This window comes from Octopus bimaculoides, chromosome 1, assembly GCF_046866305.1.
Source record: "Octopus bimaculoides isolate indiv1 chromosome 1, ASM4686630v1, whole genome shotgun sequence".
Taxonomy (NCBI): Eukaryota; Metazoa; Mollusca; class Cephalopoda; order Octopoda; family Octopodidae; genus Octopus; species Octopus bimaculoides.
This window is the reverse complement of record NC_142928.1, coordinates 98,947,093-98,967,472: the sequence shown is the minus strand read 5'-3', so window position 1 is coordinate 98,967,472 and position 20,380 is coordinate 98,947,093. Positions and strand designations below refer to the sequence as shown.

The following is a 20,380-nucleotide window of genomic DNA, read 5'->3' as shown; positions in this document are numbered from 1 at the left end:
ACATCAATTTTTTAATTTTTTTATCCTCACTGAATGTCTTTCCGTCTTCTTAAATTATCTTTAACTTAATCTTTGAAATATCACCAACACTGATGATGATGGTGGTGGTGGCAGTGGTGGTAGTGATGATGGAGGTGGTGGTGATGATGGAGGTGGTGGTCGTGGTGAAGATGGTGGTGATGATGATGATAGTTGATATGTAGAACAGCTGTGTTGAAGTTTGCCTGCCACTTCCTGAATCAATGTTGATACATTCAGGAACAGCCAAGTAGAAAGGCAGATGCACATGGCCCATACCTGTGCTTAATACACACCCAGGCCTCTGAAATCTGGTTTGACTGTTGCTCCCTCTCAACAACAACACCACTACCACCTCAATTATTCCTCACATTATCAAGAGGGTGCCAGTACAACAAATTTCTCTTTCTTTGATGCTTTCATTCATCAGTTGCTTTGTATTCCAAAGAATACTGTGAATCACTGTTCAGGCTATCCCCCCATCCAGGGGATGATACCTGTCTGATAAGCCAACTGACCCCACAAATTCTGCTTTACAAAAATGTTTCATAAGTGACAATGACAGCAACACCATCAACACCACCATCTATAATATTATTATTTGTCATGATGTGTATGAGTGTTACAATTTAAACAACATTAGCAATGGAACAAGTTGAAGACAATCAAAAATCGTCAGCATAATAAAACAATATTTTTTATGATTTATAAATTTATGCATCAAAGCAAGTACATTTATAAAACATAGAATTCCCATAGGTTACTCATCATTATTATTATGGTTTACTTTTTATCATCTTTGGAAATGACAAGTGAATAAATGTAGTATCATATTTGCCAGCATATAAGATACACTCCTGCATAAGATACATCTCTACTATACAAGTATATTTTGTATCATATACTCAGTATCTTCCATCATATACTCGGTATCCCATCAATGATACAATCACATTAGACATATGGCATTTTTTTTTTTTTGTTACATTTAAGAATATAAGAAGCACATCTTATACACCGGCATATGCAGTGTATGTCCCTTCACTTCTAAAACATGGGTATGTAACCCGTTACAGGTATTATGTTCCCTACCTGATTGATTAAAAAAAAAAATCCAAATTTTCATTGAAGTTAGGCCTGTACTTGTTAGAAATCATAAAAGCTAAATGTGAGCAATGATGTGCTGTGGCAAGTGTTCAAATTTTTGACATTGTTGCTATTAGAAACAGCCACTGTACATGCTGGTCTCTACCACACCACACATCTGATATCTATTGATCACTACACACACACACACTACTTGATCCTTACATACACTTGATATCTACATGAACATTACACAGACCTAATATCAATTTGATCACTATGATATCTACTTCATCACGAGACTCACTTGTATCTACTTGATCATCATGCACACATGATATCTACTTGATCACAATGCACACCTGATATCTACTTGAATACTAACATACATTCGATATCTATTTGACACCACACACACCTGGTATCCACTAGATTATAACATGCACTTTGTCACTGTTGGTTAATTATACATGCATGTAGTCTCTAATAAATCATACTTGCTCTTTACTGGATACTATACAAACTAGTCCTTCTTGGATCACTGCATGCAAACACCTGGCCTTTACAGGATCATTACATACATACACACACACACACACACACACACACACCTAATCTCTAGTGGATAACTATTCACACACACCTCATGTGGATAACTTTTTATACACCAGGTCTCTATAGGCTCAATGTACACACATCTAGTAGCTGTTGGATCATTATACACACATAATCTTAATCAGATCATAGCATCAACCATTCTCTATTGCATCATTATATACACTTAGTCTTTGTTGAATTACTACACACTTGAAATAAATTGCAAGCCAACATACAATTTATGGTTTTAACTAAAGTCAGATAATCTATTAATCTAATTAAGTTTAACAACATTTACAAACTGAACTGGAAAAACACAAAATTAAAGAACAGTCTGGTACACATTGCTCATGCTAAGACTGACTATAGGGTAACCCCCATCAGTTCTAGTTGCTCTTGTAAGGGCTATTAATATACATTTGAGAGATGAAAGTGAAAGAATACATTTAACTAAGTCACAAACTACACTAATTTGTTCAGTGTCACCATGGAAACACACATACAAATACACAAACACATATGCATGCACACGCAAATACACATACATGTATGCAAACATGAACCTATGTAGACCCATGCAAACACACACAAACAACAAACAGAAGGAAATAGGTACACACATACACATTTACATACACACGTATGTGTTTGCTTGTATATATGCATGTGTGAGTATCTGTGAGCTTGCATATGTATGCCTTTTCTTGGGAGTATCTATATGTGTGAGAGTGAGTATGTGTATCTATGTATTGAAATATGAGTGCATGTGTATTTGCATGTACAATAAATACATTCACTGAAAGCAAAATAAACAGCAAAATACACCTACTTCCATCATTTTCTCCAGAAAAACCATTGTAATTTGTTTTATCCTTCTCTTTTTCTCGATTTTCCTGCTCCAGATTCAATGACCTGAAAATGAGAAAGTAGAACAACAACGTGAAAAAAACCAATATGATAAATTAACCCTTTATCGTCCAGATTACTGTCAAATGTAATGCATATTAATTCATGTTTCAAATTAATCATGCATTATATCATAGCTTTGCGATTTCAATGATGTGATTGTTTATATTCAGACTGAGTGGTGAGAAAGGCTAGATTTGGCAAGTTTGAACATAAAACAGGTAGAATATTTGAACAAGATATGACCAGTTTAACTCTTTAGCATTTAAGCAGGCCTTATCTGGCCCAAATTCTCTATCTGCTTTATGTTCAAATTTATCAGATCCAACCTCTCACACTTACCTTACAATGTCATTCTAAAATAAACAATGCATGATCCAGATCTTCAATAAACAGTTGGAAGACTTGGACTACGCAGACGACATCAGTCTTCTCTCCCACAAGCAGCAACCTGTACAGGATAAGTTATGTCGTGTTGCAGAAGAAGCGGAGAGAACTAGCCTCCAGATCAAAGGCTGCTGACATGAGCAGATACAGTTTGGCACACCAGTGGCGTCACAGGTGTTGCTACCAGAATGCAAAGAGCTGGAATAAGTTGCCCTACCCTCTAACAGTTCTACAAATCCACTACCTCCTATTTGGTACTTCATATCAACTCTGAAAGGACAAAAGGCAAGGTTGACCTTGGTGGGATTTGAACTCAGATTGCAAAGAGTCAGAACAAAATACTATCCAATGTTTTGGTGATTCTGCCAATTTGCTGTTGTAACTTTGTGTGCTACTGTTCACACAGAATAATGTCATTTGCATCTTAGACAAAGATAAATAAGATCAAATGACTGATAGTCATTAGCACATTGAGAGAAAGAATTTTATGAATGTCACTCCTAACTGGGTCACTAAATAGATGGAATATTTAATAAACAGATATACTTTGGTATTGGGGAGGATGAGAAACTATCCCAATCTGAAATACTTTATATTTATTTCAAGACTTAGACATTCTTATGTTTCTTATGAGAAAATTAATTGAAAATAAAAAAGTGGTAACTTGAAACTCTTTCTCAATGTAGTGCTCAATAATGGACACAGCCAATTAGCTGCAACCAGTAAAAAAGAATTCCATTATTCAAGTGCTTAAGGCAGCAAGCTGGCAGCATCATTGGCATGCCCCAAAAATGCCTTGCAGTACTTCTTCCAACCAATTATATTCTGAATTCAAATTCAACTGAAGTCAACTTTGCCTTTCATCCTTTCAGGGTCAATAAAATAAAGTACCAGACAAGTACTGAGGTTGATATAATTAACTAAACCCTCACTACAGAACTGCTGGCCTGGTACCAAAATTTGAAACCATTATTCAAATACTTACTGAGTAATTCATTTCTTTTATCAAGCATGTATGTTTTGTTGACATATTAGTTAATTGCAGGCAATTATTAAATTGTTATAATAATCTTTTATTTCATAAATTGTACAAAATCTCATTACTTTAAAAACAATTGAAGATATCAGCTTTGAATATCATTCAAAGCTGATATAATAATAATCGGATATAACAGTCAGATGCCTTTCTTGTCACCAATCCTCGCCCATTTCCAAACAAGGTAACATACATGTTTTTTTGCAGAAGATTAGAAGCAAACAGTATCACTTAAATCATAGTGATGCTCATTTATAGCCATCATGTAAATGTCAAAACAAGTGTACACACAAACACACATATATAACAGGCTTCTTTCAGTTTGCATGTCATAAATCCATTCACAAAACTTTGGTCAGCCCAAGGCTATAGTAAAAGACTTGACCAAGGGACATGCATTAAGACTGAACTCAAAACCACACAGTTGGGAAGCCGGTTTCTTAATCACACAGCCACACCTATACACAATTTATCACTCTACCACTCTTTCTTCTCTTTCTCTGAATATCTACTTTCTGTGTAAGCTAGCTAACTTGCATCAATAATCAGGAGACCAGCCTAGAGTTGACAAGATTGAGAAAGCCACTGGGAAGACAACCTATGTAGGAACCCTGGTCACTATGAATTACAAATGACAAATATAAGGAGCTCAACGTACCTAAAATAGCAGTCAAATCTACCTCAAACTACATCTTACTGCATATTGGAAAAGGTAGTCATAGATACACCTTGCTTGCTTTCTTGCTTCATGCTCTTGCTTGATGGGACTGGGGTCAGCCCAGGTTAGTTGTCTCTGAGATGTCATCATATGTAAAGTCGAACAGGTCCACCAGTGCTCTCCATCATTGGCAGTCCTGTGCCAGCTCCTCTGCATCCTCCAAGGTGATGTTAAGCCTTTGGAGATCTTCCCCAATCATGTCTGGTCATCTGGTGTGGGGCCTACCATGGGGCTTCTTCCAATCCACAACTACTACACCAAATGAGAGTAAAGCCCTGGTAGGATGATCTAGTGGAAGATAGAGGACATGGCCATACCAGTGCATGCGATGGATAGCTATGAGAAGGGAGGATGTGGGCCAATGTGTGCATGCACACAGTTCTTTGTTGGACACATAATGGTACCATCTGATGCTCTTGATAGTTTTCAGATCTCTGCTATTAAAGCCGTCAATCCTCTTTGCCAGAATCTCAGAGAGGGGCTTCATTTCAGCTCTATAGAAGAGAACAGAGAGGGCCAAAAGAAAACCAAGATGGCACATCATATGTCTGCTTGCACCAGGATGACTTCAACATCATCATCATAACAGCCACTTTTCCTTGCCTGCATGCAGTGGATGTAATTCATCAAGACATGTTTTATGATTAAATGACCTACCTGTTGCGAACCCTCTTCTGTTTTCAATTTCCTCCTAGCCAAACATGTTTTCACAAAAGTTTGGAAATTAAAGACAGTACTTGCATGATGGTAATGCTCATTTACAGCTATCATGGAGGGGGGGGGGGGGCACTTAACTTTAATTCATCAATTCTATATCACAAATGGTGAACAACAGTGTTATTGGTTACAAGTTTCCAAGGAACCAATCTTACTTTCATTCACTGCATTTCTAATAGCAACAGTGACAAGAGAGTATTTGTAATTCAGTACAGAAAATATATCATAAGCTATTTCATTCAAAGAGCACTAACTTTTCAGTTTTCTTCATGTTATTGTTTCCATCCTTTGGTGCCTAAAATCAGTGAAAATGAAACACACACACACACATGCGCACACATGATGTGCTTCATACCGTTTCTGGCTACCTAAAATTCAACTGAAATCATTGATCACTTTAAGACACATTCACAAAGTACAATCCCTTGAAAGCAGTTAACCAGTAAGACACTAAGGAATTTCTCTCTCTCTCTCTCTCTCTCTCTCTCTCTTCCCTTGATTACCAAACTACTAAAGCTCTATGAAGAAGGAAAAATAAAAAAGAAAAGCATGTTTCATGAATTTCTTCCACATTGTAATTACTTTCAATCTATAAGAAATCATATCATGCTGGCAAATTCTAAAAAAGAATGAAATAGGGCAATACATGATTACTACTGACATAAAATTTTAAGAACTTTATAATAGATAAACAAAAAAAAAAAAATTAAATAGATGAATTCTGTGCACCTTTTACCTTATAATTCCTTAATTTCAAATTAAGGATTCTAATCCCACCAAATATTATGAAGAAATGATTATCTCCCTTGTAATAACTGTCCACTAAAGGAAGACAAATATTTAAAATTTGATTATATATAATAATCAAATTTTATATATAATAATCTTTCACAAGAGTCGTTGCAGAAAGTTTCCCAGAGAGAGGGGCATGAGAGAGAGAGAGAGAGAGAGAGAGAGAGAGAGAGAGAGAGAGAAAGAGAGAGAGAGAGAGAGAGGGACAGAAATAGGGTGAGATAGAAATAAAGAAACAAATGGAGAGTCTGGAGGAGAATGATGGAAATGGAAAACAAAACAGCATGAATGAAAAAAGAACATGGAGAGAAAATGAGACACATGCATGCTGGCAAATAAGTGTGTACATGCCTCTGTGTGTATTTGTTTATAGTCATGTGTGTATGCCCATATACAGAGACACACACACACAAACTAATATAACAAAAAAAATCTCTAAAATATGAAGCAGTATTACTACAAACTGTGGGGTGGGGGGAGTAGGTTACTGCTCTCTTTACACACACATGCATATACAGACACACATATATATATACACATGCACTCTATATATATATATATTCTGTGTGTGTGTGTGTGTGTATGTTAATAAACACACACACACAAGTATATTTATGGATACACCTCTCTGTGTGTGTATGTGTGTGTGTGCGTGTGTGTGTGTGTGTGTGTGTGTTCACTGAGCAAATGACACACACAAGTTCATGTAAAGGCAATGAAATAGGAGGGTAAGAGTAACTGAAAGGATAGAAATATATATATGTATCTATGTATGTATGTACATATGGCAGATTGGTGGCAACAGGCAGAGGAGAAAAATAAAAATGGTAAAGATTCCTCTTCTCTCCCCACCCCACCAGTGTAGAAAGTAAATTTTTTTGTTTGTTTCCCTTGACTCCAATGCTATGTTGAGGGAAGAATGGGGAAAAAAAAAGAATATACCCCCCACCCTCCCTTTCTGCACTTCCCTACACTGGTTCCTCTCTGATTAAGTTTGCAGAAGGTGATAAAACATGATAATGGCTGTGCTCTTTATAAAAAGTAGACAGCAGAGTTAGATAGTTATAACTGGTGCATCAGCTTGTAGACTGTTAATCTCTATCAATGCCAAACTGTGCACTCTAGTGGGTACTTAAATTCTATAATCGTCATCATTAATTTAGCATTTATTTTCAATACATAAGATACAGTGAAGTGGGATAGCAATGACCAGGCCATAGACACATGAAGACTTCCTCAATTATATATATAATAAGAATAATATTAATAATAATAATAAATAATGATAATTTCAAATTTTGGTACAAAGCCAGCAATTCCTCAGTGTTTGACTGGTACATATTTTATTGACCCTGAAAGGCATGTAAAGCAAAATTGACCATGGCAGAATTTGAACCTAGAATGTAAAAATGGAAGAAATGCGCTAAGCATTTTGCTTGGCATGATAAAGATTCTACCAGCTCATTGCCTTAATAATAATAATAATAATAATGATGATGATTTTAAATTTTTGCACAAGGCCAGCAATTTCAGGGGAAGGTTAAATTAATCACATCAATCCCAGTGCTCAACTGGTACTTATTTTATTAACCTCAAAAGTATGAAAGGCCAAGTTGACCATGACAGAATTTGAACTCAGAACATAGAGACAGATGAAATGCCCCTAATCATTTTGCCGGGTGTGCAAACAACTCTGCCAGCTTGCTACCTTAATAATAATGGTTTCAAAATTTAGCACAAGACCAGCAATTTTAAGAGGAGGGATTAGTGAATACCATTGAACCCAGTACTTGACTAATACTTTTATTTACTAACCCTGAATGAATGAAAGATGGAGTTGAAAATGAATGAAAAGGGTGAAAGGAAATACTAAAGCATATATTCCAACACACTGAAGAAGGAGGAGGAGGAAGAGGAGGAAGAGGAGGAGGAGGAGAAGAAGAAGAAACCACCACCTGTTGGTAACTTTTCTCTCCCACTCATTAAGTAAGAGGGTATTATCATTTTTTCTGGGCTCTTTTTCACAGCTATATTCTGTTTGAAAGTTGTATTAGTTTTTGTTTGAAAAAAAAAAAGGTAGTTTGTAGAGAGAATGTTAAATGTGCCTGAAAAAAAAAAAAAACATGGTCTCCCCCCACCACTAAAAGACATGAAGAACTATGAAGGAAAGCGAATAAGTACCAGGGTTGGGAGAAAGAAGAGAGAACTAACAGTCAATCGTTCTATAACTCCCAGAAAAAAATGTAAACATCTAAAAGACTTTCCTTCTATTCATTCATTACTAAACGCCATTGAGCTAATGCAGTTTCACATCTCTCCTTGAAAAATGCATTTTCTTCAAAAAAGTTTTTGGGATTCCTACGTTTTAGATGTCGGAGATTATGAGTAGGCAAAAACAAAATCAAAAATTTTAATTTAGGGGTGAAATTAAAAAGATCTTTTTTTTGCATATTTGTAATCTCTGACATCTGAAACATAGGAATCCGAAAAAAATTTTTTTTTTTTAAATGCATTTTTCAAGGAGAGGTGCGAATCTGCATCAGCCCCAATCTCTTTCCCTCTTCTTCATTGTTAAAAGTATAAAGAAGCTAGAAAAGATCGATCATATTTCAGTCTAATTGTCACTGTAAATGACTGAGGATTTCTTTTTCTGTCTCTCTTGCTTCACTCCTTTTCTCTATGTTTAGGAGAGTGAAGGTGTGTGGCTCAGTGGTTAGGGGCATTCGACCCACAATCGTAAAGTCACAAATACGATTCCCTGTAATAATTGGAGTATTGAATATGACAAAAAAATGTATAAAGAAAAACATAGAAGCCATACCTGGATCCACAACATTACACACTATCCAAAAACTAACCCTACGAGGAAAAGCCTACATCCTACACAAGACACTATCAATTCAACAGTACAACCCAAATAAAATAATCTACCCATACAAGACACACTCTTTACAATAAGCAGCTAATAAAATAAACAACCTCCACAACATGCACTCTATAGGATGGATACCCAACAGAAGAACACAACTAGCATTACTCATACAACACACAATACAAAAACAAGTACAATAAAAGACTCAAACCAAAACCCATAACAAAAACAAAAACACACAAAGTTGTACACCTCAGGAATGCAGAAGTACACCAAGTAGGATGCAGTAGAAATTTACCCGAAACTATTGAACAGCAACAACAACAACAATGTAATTCTTTCTAATTTTGGCATAACACAGCAATTTTTGAGAGGACAGTCAAGCTGATTACATCAACCCCAGTGTTTGGCTGGTGTTTTATTACATTGACCCCAAAAGGACGAAAGGCAAAATTTGCATGGGTGGAATTTGAACTCAGAACATAAAAAGTCGGAGGGAAAAAATGATAATAAAACAGAAGTAAACCTATATGAGATAGTCTTTATGTGATTGCTCAACTTATTAGAAATAGCCACTTGATTTCCTTCAAATCACACATCTTGTCTTAGTAAAATAAAGGAAGGACGCATTAAATAGTGTAGTCTTCCATGCAATATGTGGAGGCGCAATGGCCCAGTGGTTAGGGCAGCAGACTCGCGGTCATAGGATCATGGTTTCGATTCCTAGACCGGGCATTGTGAGTGTTTATTGAGCGAAAACACCTAAAGCTTCATGAGGCTCCGGCAGGGGATGGTGGCGAACCCTGCTGTACTCTTTCACCACAACTTTCTCTCACTCATACTTCCTGTTTCTGTTATACCTGTAATTCAAAGGGTCAGCCTTGTCACACTGTGTCATGCTGAATATCCCCGAGAACTATGTTAAGGGTACACGTGTCTGTGGAGTGCTCAGCCACTTGCACGTTAATTTCACAAGCAGGCTGTTCCGTTGATGGGATCAACTGGAACCCTCGACGTCGTAATCGACGGAGTGCTAACTAACAACCATGCAATATGTATGATAACAAAGAGTGTGATGTTCATAAATGGAGCACTTTTGATTATTATTGATCTACTGGATCAGAGCTACCCTATGGCTAAACAACAACAACAACAACAACAACAACAACAACCATGGTGACTATAACAGCAAAGATAATGTCTTGATGGCTAATATGACTATCACAATGCAATTTTTTAAATTCTAAAATACTATTACTGACTACGGACCGAGACCTTTGGAAATGGGCTGTGCGTGAGAAGACCCGGCAAGCCAAGTAAGATCGTTGCCAGTGCCCCTGGACTGGTTCTTGTGCGGGTGGCACATGAGATGCACCATTTTGAGCGTGGCCGTTGCCAGTACCGCCTGACTGGCTCCTGTAGGATTTTCGAGCGAGATCGTTGCCAGTGCCCCTGGACTGGCTTGTGCGGGTGGCACATAAAAGACACCATTTCGAGCGTGGCCGTTTTCGTGCGGGTGACACGTAAAAGCACCCACTACACTCTCTGAGTGGTTGGCGTTAGGAAGGGCATCCAGCTGTAGAAACTCTGCCAAATCAGACTGGAGCCTGGTGTTGCCATCCGGTTTCACCAGTCCTCAGTCAAATCGTCCAACCCATGCTAGCATGGAAAGCGGACGTTAAACGATGATGATGATGATGATGATCAGATCATTTGCCAAAAAAGTGCGAGTGAAGGAATTTTATTATATTGCTCCAACCCATTCTCACATCCCACCCTTCTATGTTGGCAAAGGATTGACTATAATGAAGTGCTACAATATCATTGTGCTTCTTGGGGAAGCAACTTTCATTCGGAAACATTAAATAGAGGACTGGGGTAGGGGGTGAAGGGAGAAATCTAAGAAACAGATAATGGTTTCAAATTTTGGCGCATGGTCAGTAATTTTAGTGGGTGGGACAAGTCAATTACATTGACCCCAGTGTTCAACTCGTATTTATTTTATCAATCCTGAAAGGATGAAAAACAAGGTCAACATCAAAGAGATTTGAACTCAGAATGTAAGGAGTTGAAAGAGAAGAAATGCCATTAAGTATTTTGTCTGATATACGATTCTGCCAGGTTGCCATCTTGAGAATATTTATAATGTCAGATAAAAATGTATGCAACAAACAGGCACTTACCTTAAAATCAGACAAATGAGAATGTATCACATGTACCACTACATGTTTCTTCTCTGCAGGCACAAAACATCAGAGATGCCTTGGTAGCAATAACTTCTACACTAAGCTCTATTCCCATGTCTTCAGGTTTCTCTTGCAGATTCTCAAGCTAGTCTATAGAGTGTCCTTATAATGGGGCAGTGGGTGACCTTGGGGCCTGGCACCAGAGCTAAGCTGACTAGATTACTATATTTATCAGTATTCAAGACATATCATTTGTCCTGTGTCTAATGCAGCCATGATACAGATAAGAGTGTGGCGACACAATGGCCCAGTGGTCAGGGCAGCAGTCTCGCGGTCATAGGATCGCAGTTTCGATTCCCAGACCGGGCGTTGTGAGTGTTTATTGAGCGAAAACACCTAAAGCTCCACGAGGCTCCGGCAGGGGATGGTGGTGAACCCTGCTGTACTCTTCCACCACAACTTTCTCTCACTCTTACTTCCTGTTTCTGTTGTGCCTGTAATTCAAAGGGTCAGCCTTGTCACACTGTGTCACGCTGAATATCCCCGAGAACTACGTTAAGGGTACACGTGTCTGTGGAGTGCTCAGCCACTTGCACATTAATTTCACGAACAGGCTGTTCCGTTGATCGGATCAACTGGAACCCTCGTCATCGTAAGCGATGGAGTAACAACAACAACAACAGATGAGAGAAGACACCACAGGCTAGGGATCTGAATGAGCATAAGTCCCTAGGCACAATAATTGCTACGAATAATATAATATTGTAACAAGCCAAATTGTCAAAGACCTTTAACACCAACTTACGAAAAATTTCTTTTGGTACATAAGCAGTTAAGAGGGGAAGTCATATCATATTACATTGCCTTCTTCAGCATACATAACCCATACCTGATATATGCCTTGCATTATTTAACTCTTTAGCATTCAGATTACTTTGTCAATTATAATATTTATATATTTACATTTTATAAAATTAATCCTGTATTATGTCTGAGATTTTGAGGATGTAATTGTTTATGTTTTGAATGATATTGCAGCATAGGTGTAAGAGGCTGGATCTCACCAGTTTGAACACAAAACAGGTAGAATATTTGGACCAGATATGGCCTGTTTAAATGCTGAAGGGTTAATGACTATGTCACTTCTCTTTTATCTTTTATTTGTACCAGTCATTAGATTGTGGCCATGCTGGGGCACTGCATTCATGAACTTTAGTCAAATGAATCGATCCCAGCGGTTTTTAAATTTTTTTAAGCCAGGTACTTCTCCCATCAGTCACTTTCACCAAACAGCTAAGTTATGGGGATGTAAACACACCAACACTGGTTGTCAAATAGTGCTGGAGGACAGACACATACACACATACAGATATACACAACAGGCTTCTTTTAGTTTCCATTTGCCAAATCCACTCACAAGGCTTTAGTAGGCCTGAGGCTATAACAGAAGACACTTGCCCAAAGTGTCGCACAATGGGATTGAACCCGGAACTACATGGCTGGGAAGCAAACTTATTACCACACAGCCACACCTTTTATCTTTAATCTTTTATTTGTTTCAGTCATTTGACTGCAGCAATGTTGAGGTACTGCCTTGAAGAGTGTTAGTCAAACAAATTGACCCCAGGACTATTTTTTAAGCCTAATATTTATTCTATCAGTCTCTTTTGTTAAACTGCTAAGTTATGGGGACATAAACACATCAACATTGGTTGTCCCCACCAGGAGATGGACACAAACACACAGATAGATACATGATGAGCTTTTTTCAGTTTCCATCAACCAAATCCATTCACAATGCTTTGATTGGCCTGAGGCTATGATAAAAGACACCTGACCAAGGTGCCATGCAATAGGACTGAACTTGGAACCATGTGGTTGGGAATCAAATTTCTTACCACACAGCTACGTTTAATATTTTTAATTATCTTAAGTGAAAAGTTCTCCTAAAAAGGTGAGAGGAATATTAAACTTCCATCCACTTGTCAGCTACTTGCTATGAGTGGATGACAACAAAACTACAGTGGTGGCATGCACCTTGGTGACTGATCACAGTCACACAAAAAACATCACTAGAAATATGACTTTACATCATGTAACAAACAATTCTTTCGACCAAAATATAAACAACTATACTGTTTAACAGAAAAAAGATGAAGTCAAAATATAGTACTCCCATAATAAAGTTTGTTTGTAATAAATTTATAGTTTCATACATTCTTGTAGTATACTGTCACAGTATTGTATATATATGAGGGGTTACTGAAAAGATCCTGACTTTGGGTAAAAGAAAATACAGGAGGATTAGTTATGATTTTATTCAACATATCCCCTTCTAAGATTCTCACACTTATTGCAGCGGTCCTTTAGTTTTTTTTTCTAAGCCCTGTAAAAGAACTTGGAAGGTTGGACCTCCAACCAGGTCCTTTGTGATACCCTCGAAGCTGGGGACTTTTTAGCACCCTACCTACCTACATGCACAGAATATGTTTTCCGTTATGAAATTACATCAAAATATCTTTCAATAAGTATGTGATGAAACATTAAATTTGCTGTTTCCACAATATCCTAATAAAATAGGGGTGCATTTTATGCAGGAGTGCATTTTATACATTGGGAAACACTGTAATTAGTGATATATATAAGTACTATTTAAGGATGGAACTATTTGTGGTGTGGCAGACATTGTGGTGTGGCAGACATTGTGATAACTGTTGTTGTAGTGGCAGTGGTGGATGTAGTAGTAATAAAGGTGAAAAAGAAAGAAAAATAAGAGAAATAGAAAATATAAGGCTTTACCAGTCACCAGTACCACCATTTACTATGCTCACCACCACTACACATCACCTTCTCTCTAACCATCGGAAACACAATATACCAAAGTATCGGAAATAGACCCAGTTTAAACCAAAGCTTTCATCCCTATATTCTTATCCGACAAGCATCAAAGTATACCTAAGTTCTGTTTTACTTCCATCCACCACCACCACCACTAGGAAAAACAACAACAACAATCACACTAACATCATCAACCATGCTGGTACCACTCAGTCACACTTATCACCACCTCAAGTACTCACTTCATCTACATTTACAGCATTGTTCAGAATCTGAATGCATAGCTATCACAATAGTCTCTTCACACGACTAAGAAATATCATGCCTCCCACCCATTTTCTCTCTCTCTCTCTCTTTCTCCTTACACACACACACACACACACACACACACACACACACACATACATACAGAATAAACAACAGAAGAGGTGTTATAGAGATCAGGGCTTAAAATTTCCAGACTGAGTTACATTTGCAGCTGGCTAGATACACACGAGACTCTCCAGCAATACTGATTGAAAATAACTGATAAGGAAACCAAATATATTGGTTCTTAGAAACATTAATATATTTCTGTTTCGCTAGCAGTTGGACTGCTGACATTCTTTAGAACAGCATGGAGCAGAGTTGATGGCTTAACATTAACAACTGAAACAATGACAAACTGGCTGGAGAGCAAATGAAAGGTGAATAGTCAAAGACATGCGCAACTTTTTGTTTCAATTTCAGACAAATAGCAACCCTCTGGACAGATGCAATTGGTTTGAGTGGAGGACACTGAAATAGTAAATTATTAGCTTCATTAAAAAGTTACCTAATGGATCTATGAGGGTGTATATAGTTGCATATAGTTATGTAGATGAGAGAACTGTGCATCATATAATTTGCTAAATAATAGAATGGTTAACTGAACTGTCTCCAGATGATTACAGTTCTAAACAGAGGAGAGAATAAAACTACTACTGAGTCTTTACATGGACACTTTCAATAAGAAGGAACAAAGAGAAAACACTAACTAGACTACCACAATCTGAACTACCACAGTCACTAGCTGCATTTATGTGGTCACTGGCTGCATGTATGTGGTCACTGTCTGCATGTATGTGGTCACTGGCTGCATATATATGGTCATCAGTTTGCAGCTAACAAGCCAATAAAAGAGCCTCTATGCAGTCACTTAACTTGCTAGAAAAAGTACCCAAATACTCTGAAACACACACACACTAACATTTTAAATAAATAAATAATAAAGTAACTGGATAAAGTAATTCTAGATACAGTATATCTGAATTAATTTTTTAATTCAGATATACTGTATCTAGGTAAAGAAAGAAAACTAAGTGTATGGTCACAGCAGGAACCTTACTCATATAATTACATTTAATGAGCTCAAGATAAAATATTCACAGCTAGAGTACACTAAAATGAAACTAGACTCAAATAGATTTCCTTAATCAAGTATTTAAGTACATGTGTATGTTCTTATGTATCAATTAGATGAAATTATTACTACAGATAAGGAAACGATACTAATTTTTTAGATACAATAACTAACAGACAAATTGGATAATGTAATTCTAGATTCAGAATTTTAAAAAAAGGAAAAAAGGAAAAAGCATATGGCCACAGCAAGAATGTTATTGATCCTAGATCTATTCAACCAGGACTGCCCTAGGAGTAAACAAGCTAAGTTTTCTGACCAGCACTGGCCATGTAGACAGAAATAGTAAGCAGGAGTAACACACTCTCACTTAACTTGCTTTCAGTTTACAGAAAAAATTTATATTGCATTTTACCAATTCATTTGATCCCATCATATCTATTTCTGATCCATTGAGTCAAGTACCCAGTCATTTACTATTGGCATAACAAGATCTAAGATCAATGACATTCTTGCTGTGAACATATGCTTTTTATTGTATTTTTTAAATTTGGAATCTAGAGTTACATTATCCAATCTGTGCAGAATTACATTATCTAATTTGTCTGTTAAGTTATTGTATATCAAAAACATTAGAGTTATTTCCTTATTTGTAGTTATAATTCCATCTAACTGAAACATAAGAACATACACATGTACTTAAATACATGATTAAGGAAATCCATTTGAGTCTAGTTTCATCAAATTAATGTACTCTAGCAGTGGATATTTTATGGAGTCTTTATAAGGTAGCTAAAGGTTGTAGAAATAGCAATCAAATCTCCCTTAAATTTATATCTTAAAAAAAGAATACACAAGACAGTGTTGCTCAAGGTATGTTATGCCTGCAAAAAACCAGGAGGGTCATAATTAGAATGCCTATGATCATTGGTCTGTTCAGCAAGGGTCAAATAGGGCCTGTACAACAAACACCATCATTGGCTGTATGGTAAGGAGCTTGCTTCCCAACAACATAGTGTTGGATTCAATCCCACTGCATGGCTCTTTGGGCAAGTGTCTTCTGCTACAGCCCTGGGCCAACCAAATCCTTATGAGTCAATTTAGTTGACAGGAACTGAAAGAAGCTCATTGTGTGTGTGGGGGGGGGGGGTGCATGTGTGTGTTATTGTGTGTGTGTTAGTCACTGTCTGCTAGCCTTGACTTCACATGATAGCTGTAAATAAATGTCATTGCTATGCAAGCCGTATCCTTTGTGTCCTTCTATGGAAACAGGCCTAGTCACAAGGAATATTACTTTACTTGCAAACAGGTGAAAGTTGGCAACAGGAAAGGCATTTGGCCATAGGTAAAATTTGTCACAACAAATACTTTTCAACTCAAGCATGCATAGAAAAGTGGACATTAGTAATGATGATGGTATTATTCCGTTTATATATTTATTGGCTAATCTGGCAACATGACCATCCCCAAATACAACAATATGATGGTATTATTATCTCTAATCATTTTGAGATCAAATGAGCTGGATTGGAAATGACTTCCAATGTTAAATCCCATGGGATACTTACATCTCCATTTATCCCTAACCTGAGAGAGACTTAATTTTCCAAGATCTTCTCAAAATCTACCTCTACTAGGGTTACCCTAATCAAACAATTACATCTGATGCCTCTTCTCTCTGCAATTTCTTTCATAATACATACCAGTATTGTCATCCCTGCTACATACACCAACATTTTAAAAAATTCAATAAACCAAACTATACAACATGTAATTATTTTTTGTGAGGGAATGGTGGATCTTGAAGCAGATAAAGTTATAAACAATAGCAAGTAAATATTGGACTTAAAAAAACCATTTGGAAAAAAAATTCAAAGTCTGCTCAATACTTATCACATTTAAAAGAGATGTGGATCCATATCCCACAGTCAGACCGTAACATTTTCAATCCAAAGGGATTTTTAACCTGATATTTACATGCCATTGTTCATAGCTTTATCTGCTTCAAGATCTACCATTCAAAGAAAGAATTATTTCACATTCTCTCAGTGTTTATAAATTCTTCTGGATGCCAACAACATACACATTGTTTAACACAGTCTTAAAGCAGTGTTGCTGTAAAATGGAAATTGGGGAATATACTACAAGTTATCAGCAAAATGAGGCCGCTATCAAACTTACAGCAGCTTAAGATTGAGCAAAAAAAATTCACATTTGGTGTCCATAACCAATGAAGCATGTTGCCACAGCACATGTTCTATAGTCCAATGTCATCATTCATAACACAGTGGCATATCTCCACACACATTGTCCTCCAAAGACAGTATCCACAACAAAGGTCTTTCCATGGTTGAATGTACACAAACGTATTAAATGTAACTGTAAACATTTATACTCTAAAGTGTATTTATAAGGTTAAAACACACAAACACACATACATATATGCTTAACTCTTTAGCATTTACACTAATCTCTGAAATGTAATGCTTAGTTATTCACATAGTTTTGAATTAGTCATGCATTGTCTTCAAGCTTTAAGATTTTTATGTAACTGTTTATTTTTAGAATGACACTGTAGGATTGGTGTGAAAGGCCAGATCTGGCCAGTTTGAACATAAAACAAGTAGATGTTGGCTAGTAGAAGAAGAAGTAGTAGTAGTAGTAGTAGTAGTAGCAGCAGCAGCAGCAGCAGTAGCAGTAGTAGTAGTAGTAGTAGTAGTAGTAGTAGTAGTAGTAGTAGTAGTAGGCATCTTTCAGTAGTAGTAGTAGTAGTAGTAGTAGTATTAGTAGGCATCCGTCAAGTCTCGGGAGACCATGGATCTGCATCAAAAAAATTGTGGTGTTGATGGTGGTGCAGCATCTGCTGTGGATGTAGAGGCCCACATGGGAGTGGCAGACACACATATAGCAACTGTATTTGAAGGAGCTCTCTACCAGCGCTACTGGTTTTTCTTTTTTTTTTTGTGTGCTTTTCTTTGGTGACAAGTTCCTATACGGCAGATTTAAATACTAAAGGGTTAATTATATCTTTTGATTAGCTGCAAAGCTACATAAGTACATGGCTCTTATCAAAATTTTACTAAGTGCCTTGCACAAAATTCAAGGCCCTTGAGCCACTACAATAGCTTTACATCTCATAAATAAACAAACATATGTTCTATTTTGCATATTGACACGTGTCTGTTTGTACCATAGTACTGTTTTTACTATGACACATGTTGTTTAAACATATACAGTTCTCATTATTTGGAAATTCCTGAATTTAAATAAAATGTAACTTACCTGAAGCTACCATAGACAATCAGGAGTATTGAGATCACAAATGTTGACAACCTGGAGGAATCTACCACTGAGATGGCTCTGAAAAAAAAAAAACCCCAGATATTCCATGTATTATTATTATTATTATTATTATTATTATTATTGTCTTTCAATTTTGTTTCCATTTCTTGCTGACCATCTTCCAGACACCTAGGGCAAAGAAACTCACTGTATACATTGGTAGTTCATTAAAATAAAGATACTAGATTGTTCATTTACAAAATCATGTGATACAAAAAAAAAAGGAGGAAGAGAGACAGAGCAAAAAAAGACAGAAGGAAAAAAAGGAAACAAGGAAAATGAAGGGAAAAAAGGATGAAAATTCAGTGACAACGCTCTTTTCAATACATGTGATGTACCAGTTAAGTCAATCTTTTGCACTGCCTGCATGGAGGGTAAGCCAAGGATCATCCTCTATTATTATTATTATTATTATTATTATTATTATTATTATTATTAACAGTTCTTTGATACAAGACATTGACTGTAGCAACAATAACAACAACAAACTTATGTGAAACTGTTATCAGCTTTCAGTTATGCAGTCAAAGTATCTCTTTCTCATTCAACTACTGTTACCATCACCACTACTACTACCACTACAACTACTATCTCAACTACTACTCCTGCTTGTTTCTAGTTGTAATCAGCAATGGATCTCATTCTATCCCAGTCTATTCCCACTAATAGTGTTATGTTTGTATATGGAGACATGTTGTTGTTGTTGGCACTCCGTCGCATACGACGTCGAGAGTTCCAGTCGATCCAATCAACGGAACAGCCTTCTCGTGAAATTAACGTGCAAGTGGCTGAGCAAGCCACAGACACGTGTCCCCTTAACATAGTTCTCGGGGATATTCAGTGTGACAAGGCTGGCCCTTTGAAATACAGGTACAACAGAAACAGGAAAAAAGAGTGAGAGAAAGTTGTGGTAGAAGAGTACAGCAGGGTTCGCCACCATCCCCTGCCGGAGCCTTGTGGAGCTTTAGGTGTTTTCGCTCAATAAACACTCACAATGCCCGGTCTGGGAATCGAAACTGCGATCCTATGATCGCGAGTCTGCTGCCCTAACCACTGGGCCATTGCGCCTCTACATGGAGACATGTACTGTACTACAAAGGGTAAGCTCCCACAAAGCTGAGTTCTCAGCTCAGTTTTAATTTATGACTGGCTGTTTCACTTCTTTTACACAACAGGCACTTTTCGAAAAGTAATAAATATCACAACATGCAGTTTCTACTGCCTTGTAAACCTGAGCTTCAAACAGTGGATGAACTGGTAGAATTGTTAGAATACTAGACAAAACACTTTGTGGTATTAAGTTATAATCCTTTGTTCTGAATTTAAATTCTGCCAAGGTCAACTTTATTTTTTAACATTCAGAAAGGGCAATAAAATAAATACTGGCCAAGAAGAGGGATTGATATATAACTAAATATCATGTGATGTACATCATTTCTACAAGGTGGTCTAGCTAGCTTTTCATCATCAGCAGCAGTAGTAGTAATCACCATCATCATTTAAC

The 20,380-nt window shown here is 37.0% G+C and overlaps 1 protein-coding gene across 11 annotated transcripts in view; it reads right to left on the bottom strand.

The window, feature by feature from the left end:
- Nucleotides 1–20,380, bottom strand: part of LOC106882607 (signal peptide peptidase-like) — a 350,046-nt gene that overhangs the window by 111,332 nt on the left and 218,334 nt on the right. For all 11 annotated transcript variants that reach the window (XM_089354542.1, XM_089354545.1, XM_089354550.1 and 8 more), the window contains 2 exons: nt 18,817–18,894; nt 2,531–2,613 (listed from right to left, as the gene is read on the bottom strand). In XM_089354542.1, coding sequence (XP_089210668.1) covers nt 2,531–2,613; nt 18,817–18,894 — 161 coding nt within the window. The remainder of the gene's footprint in view (nt 1–2,530; nt 2,614–18,816; nt 18,895–20,380) is intronic.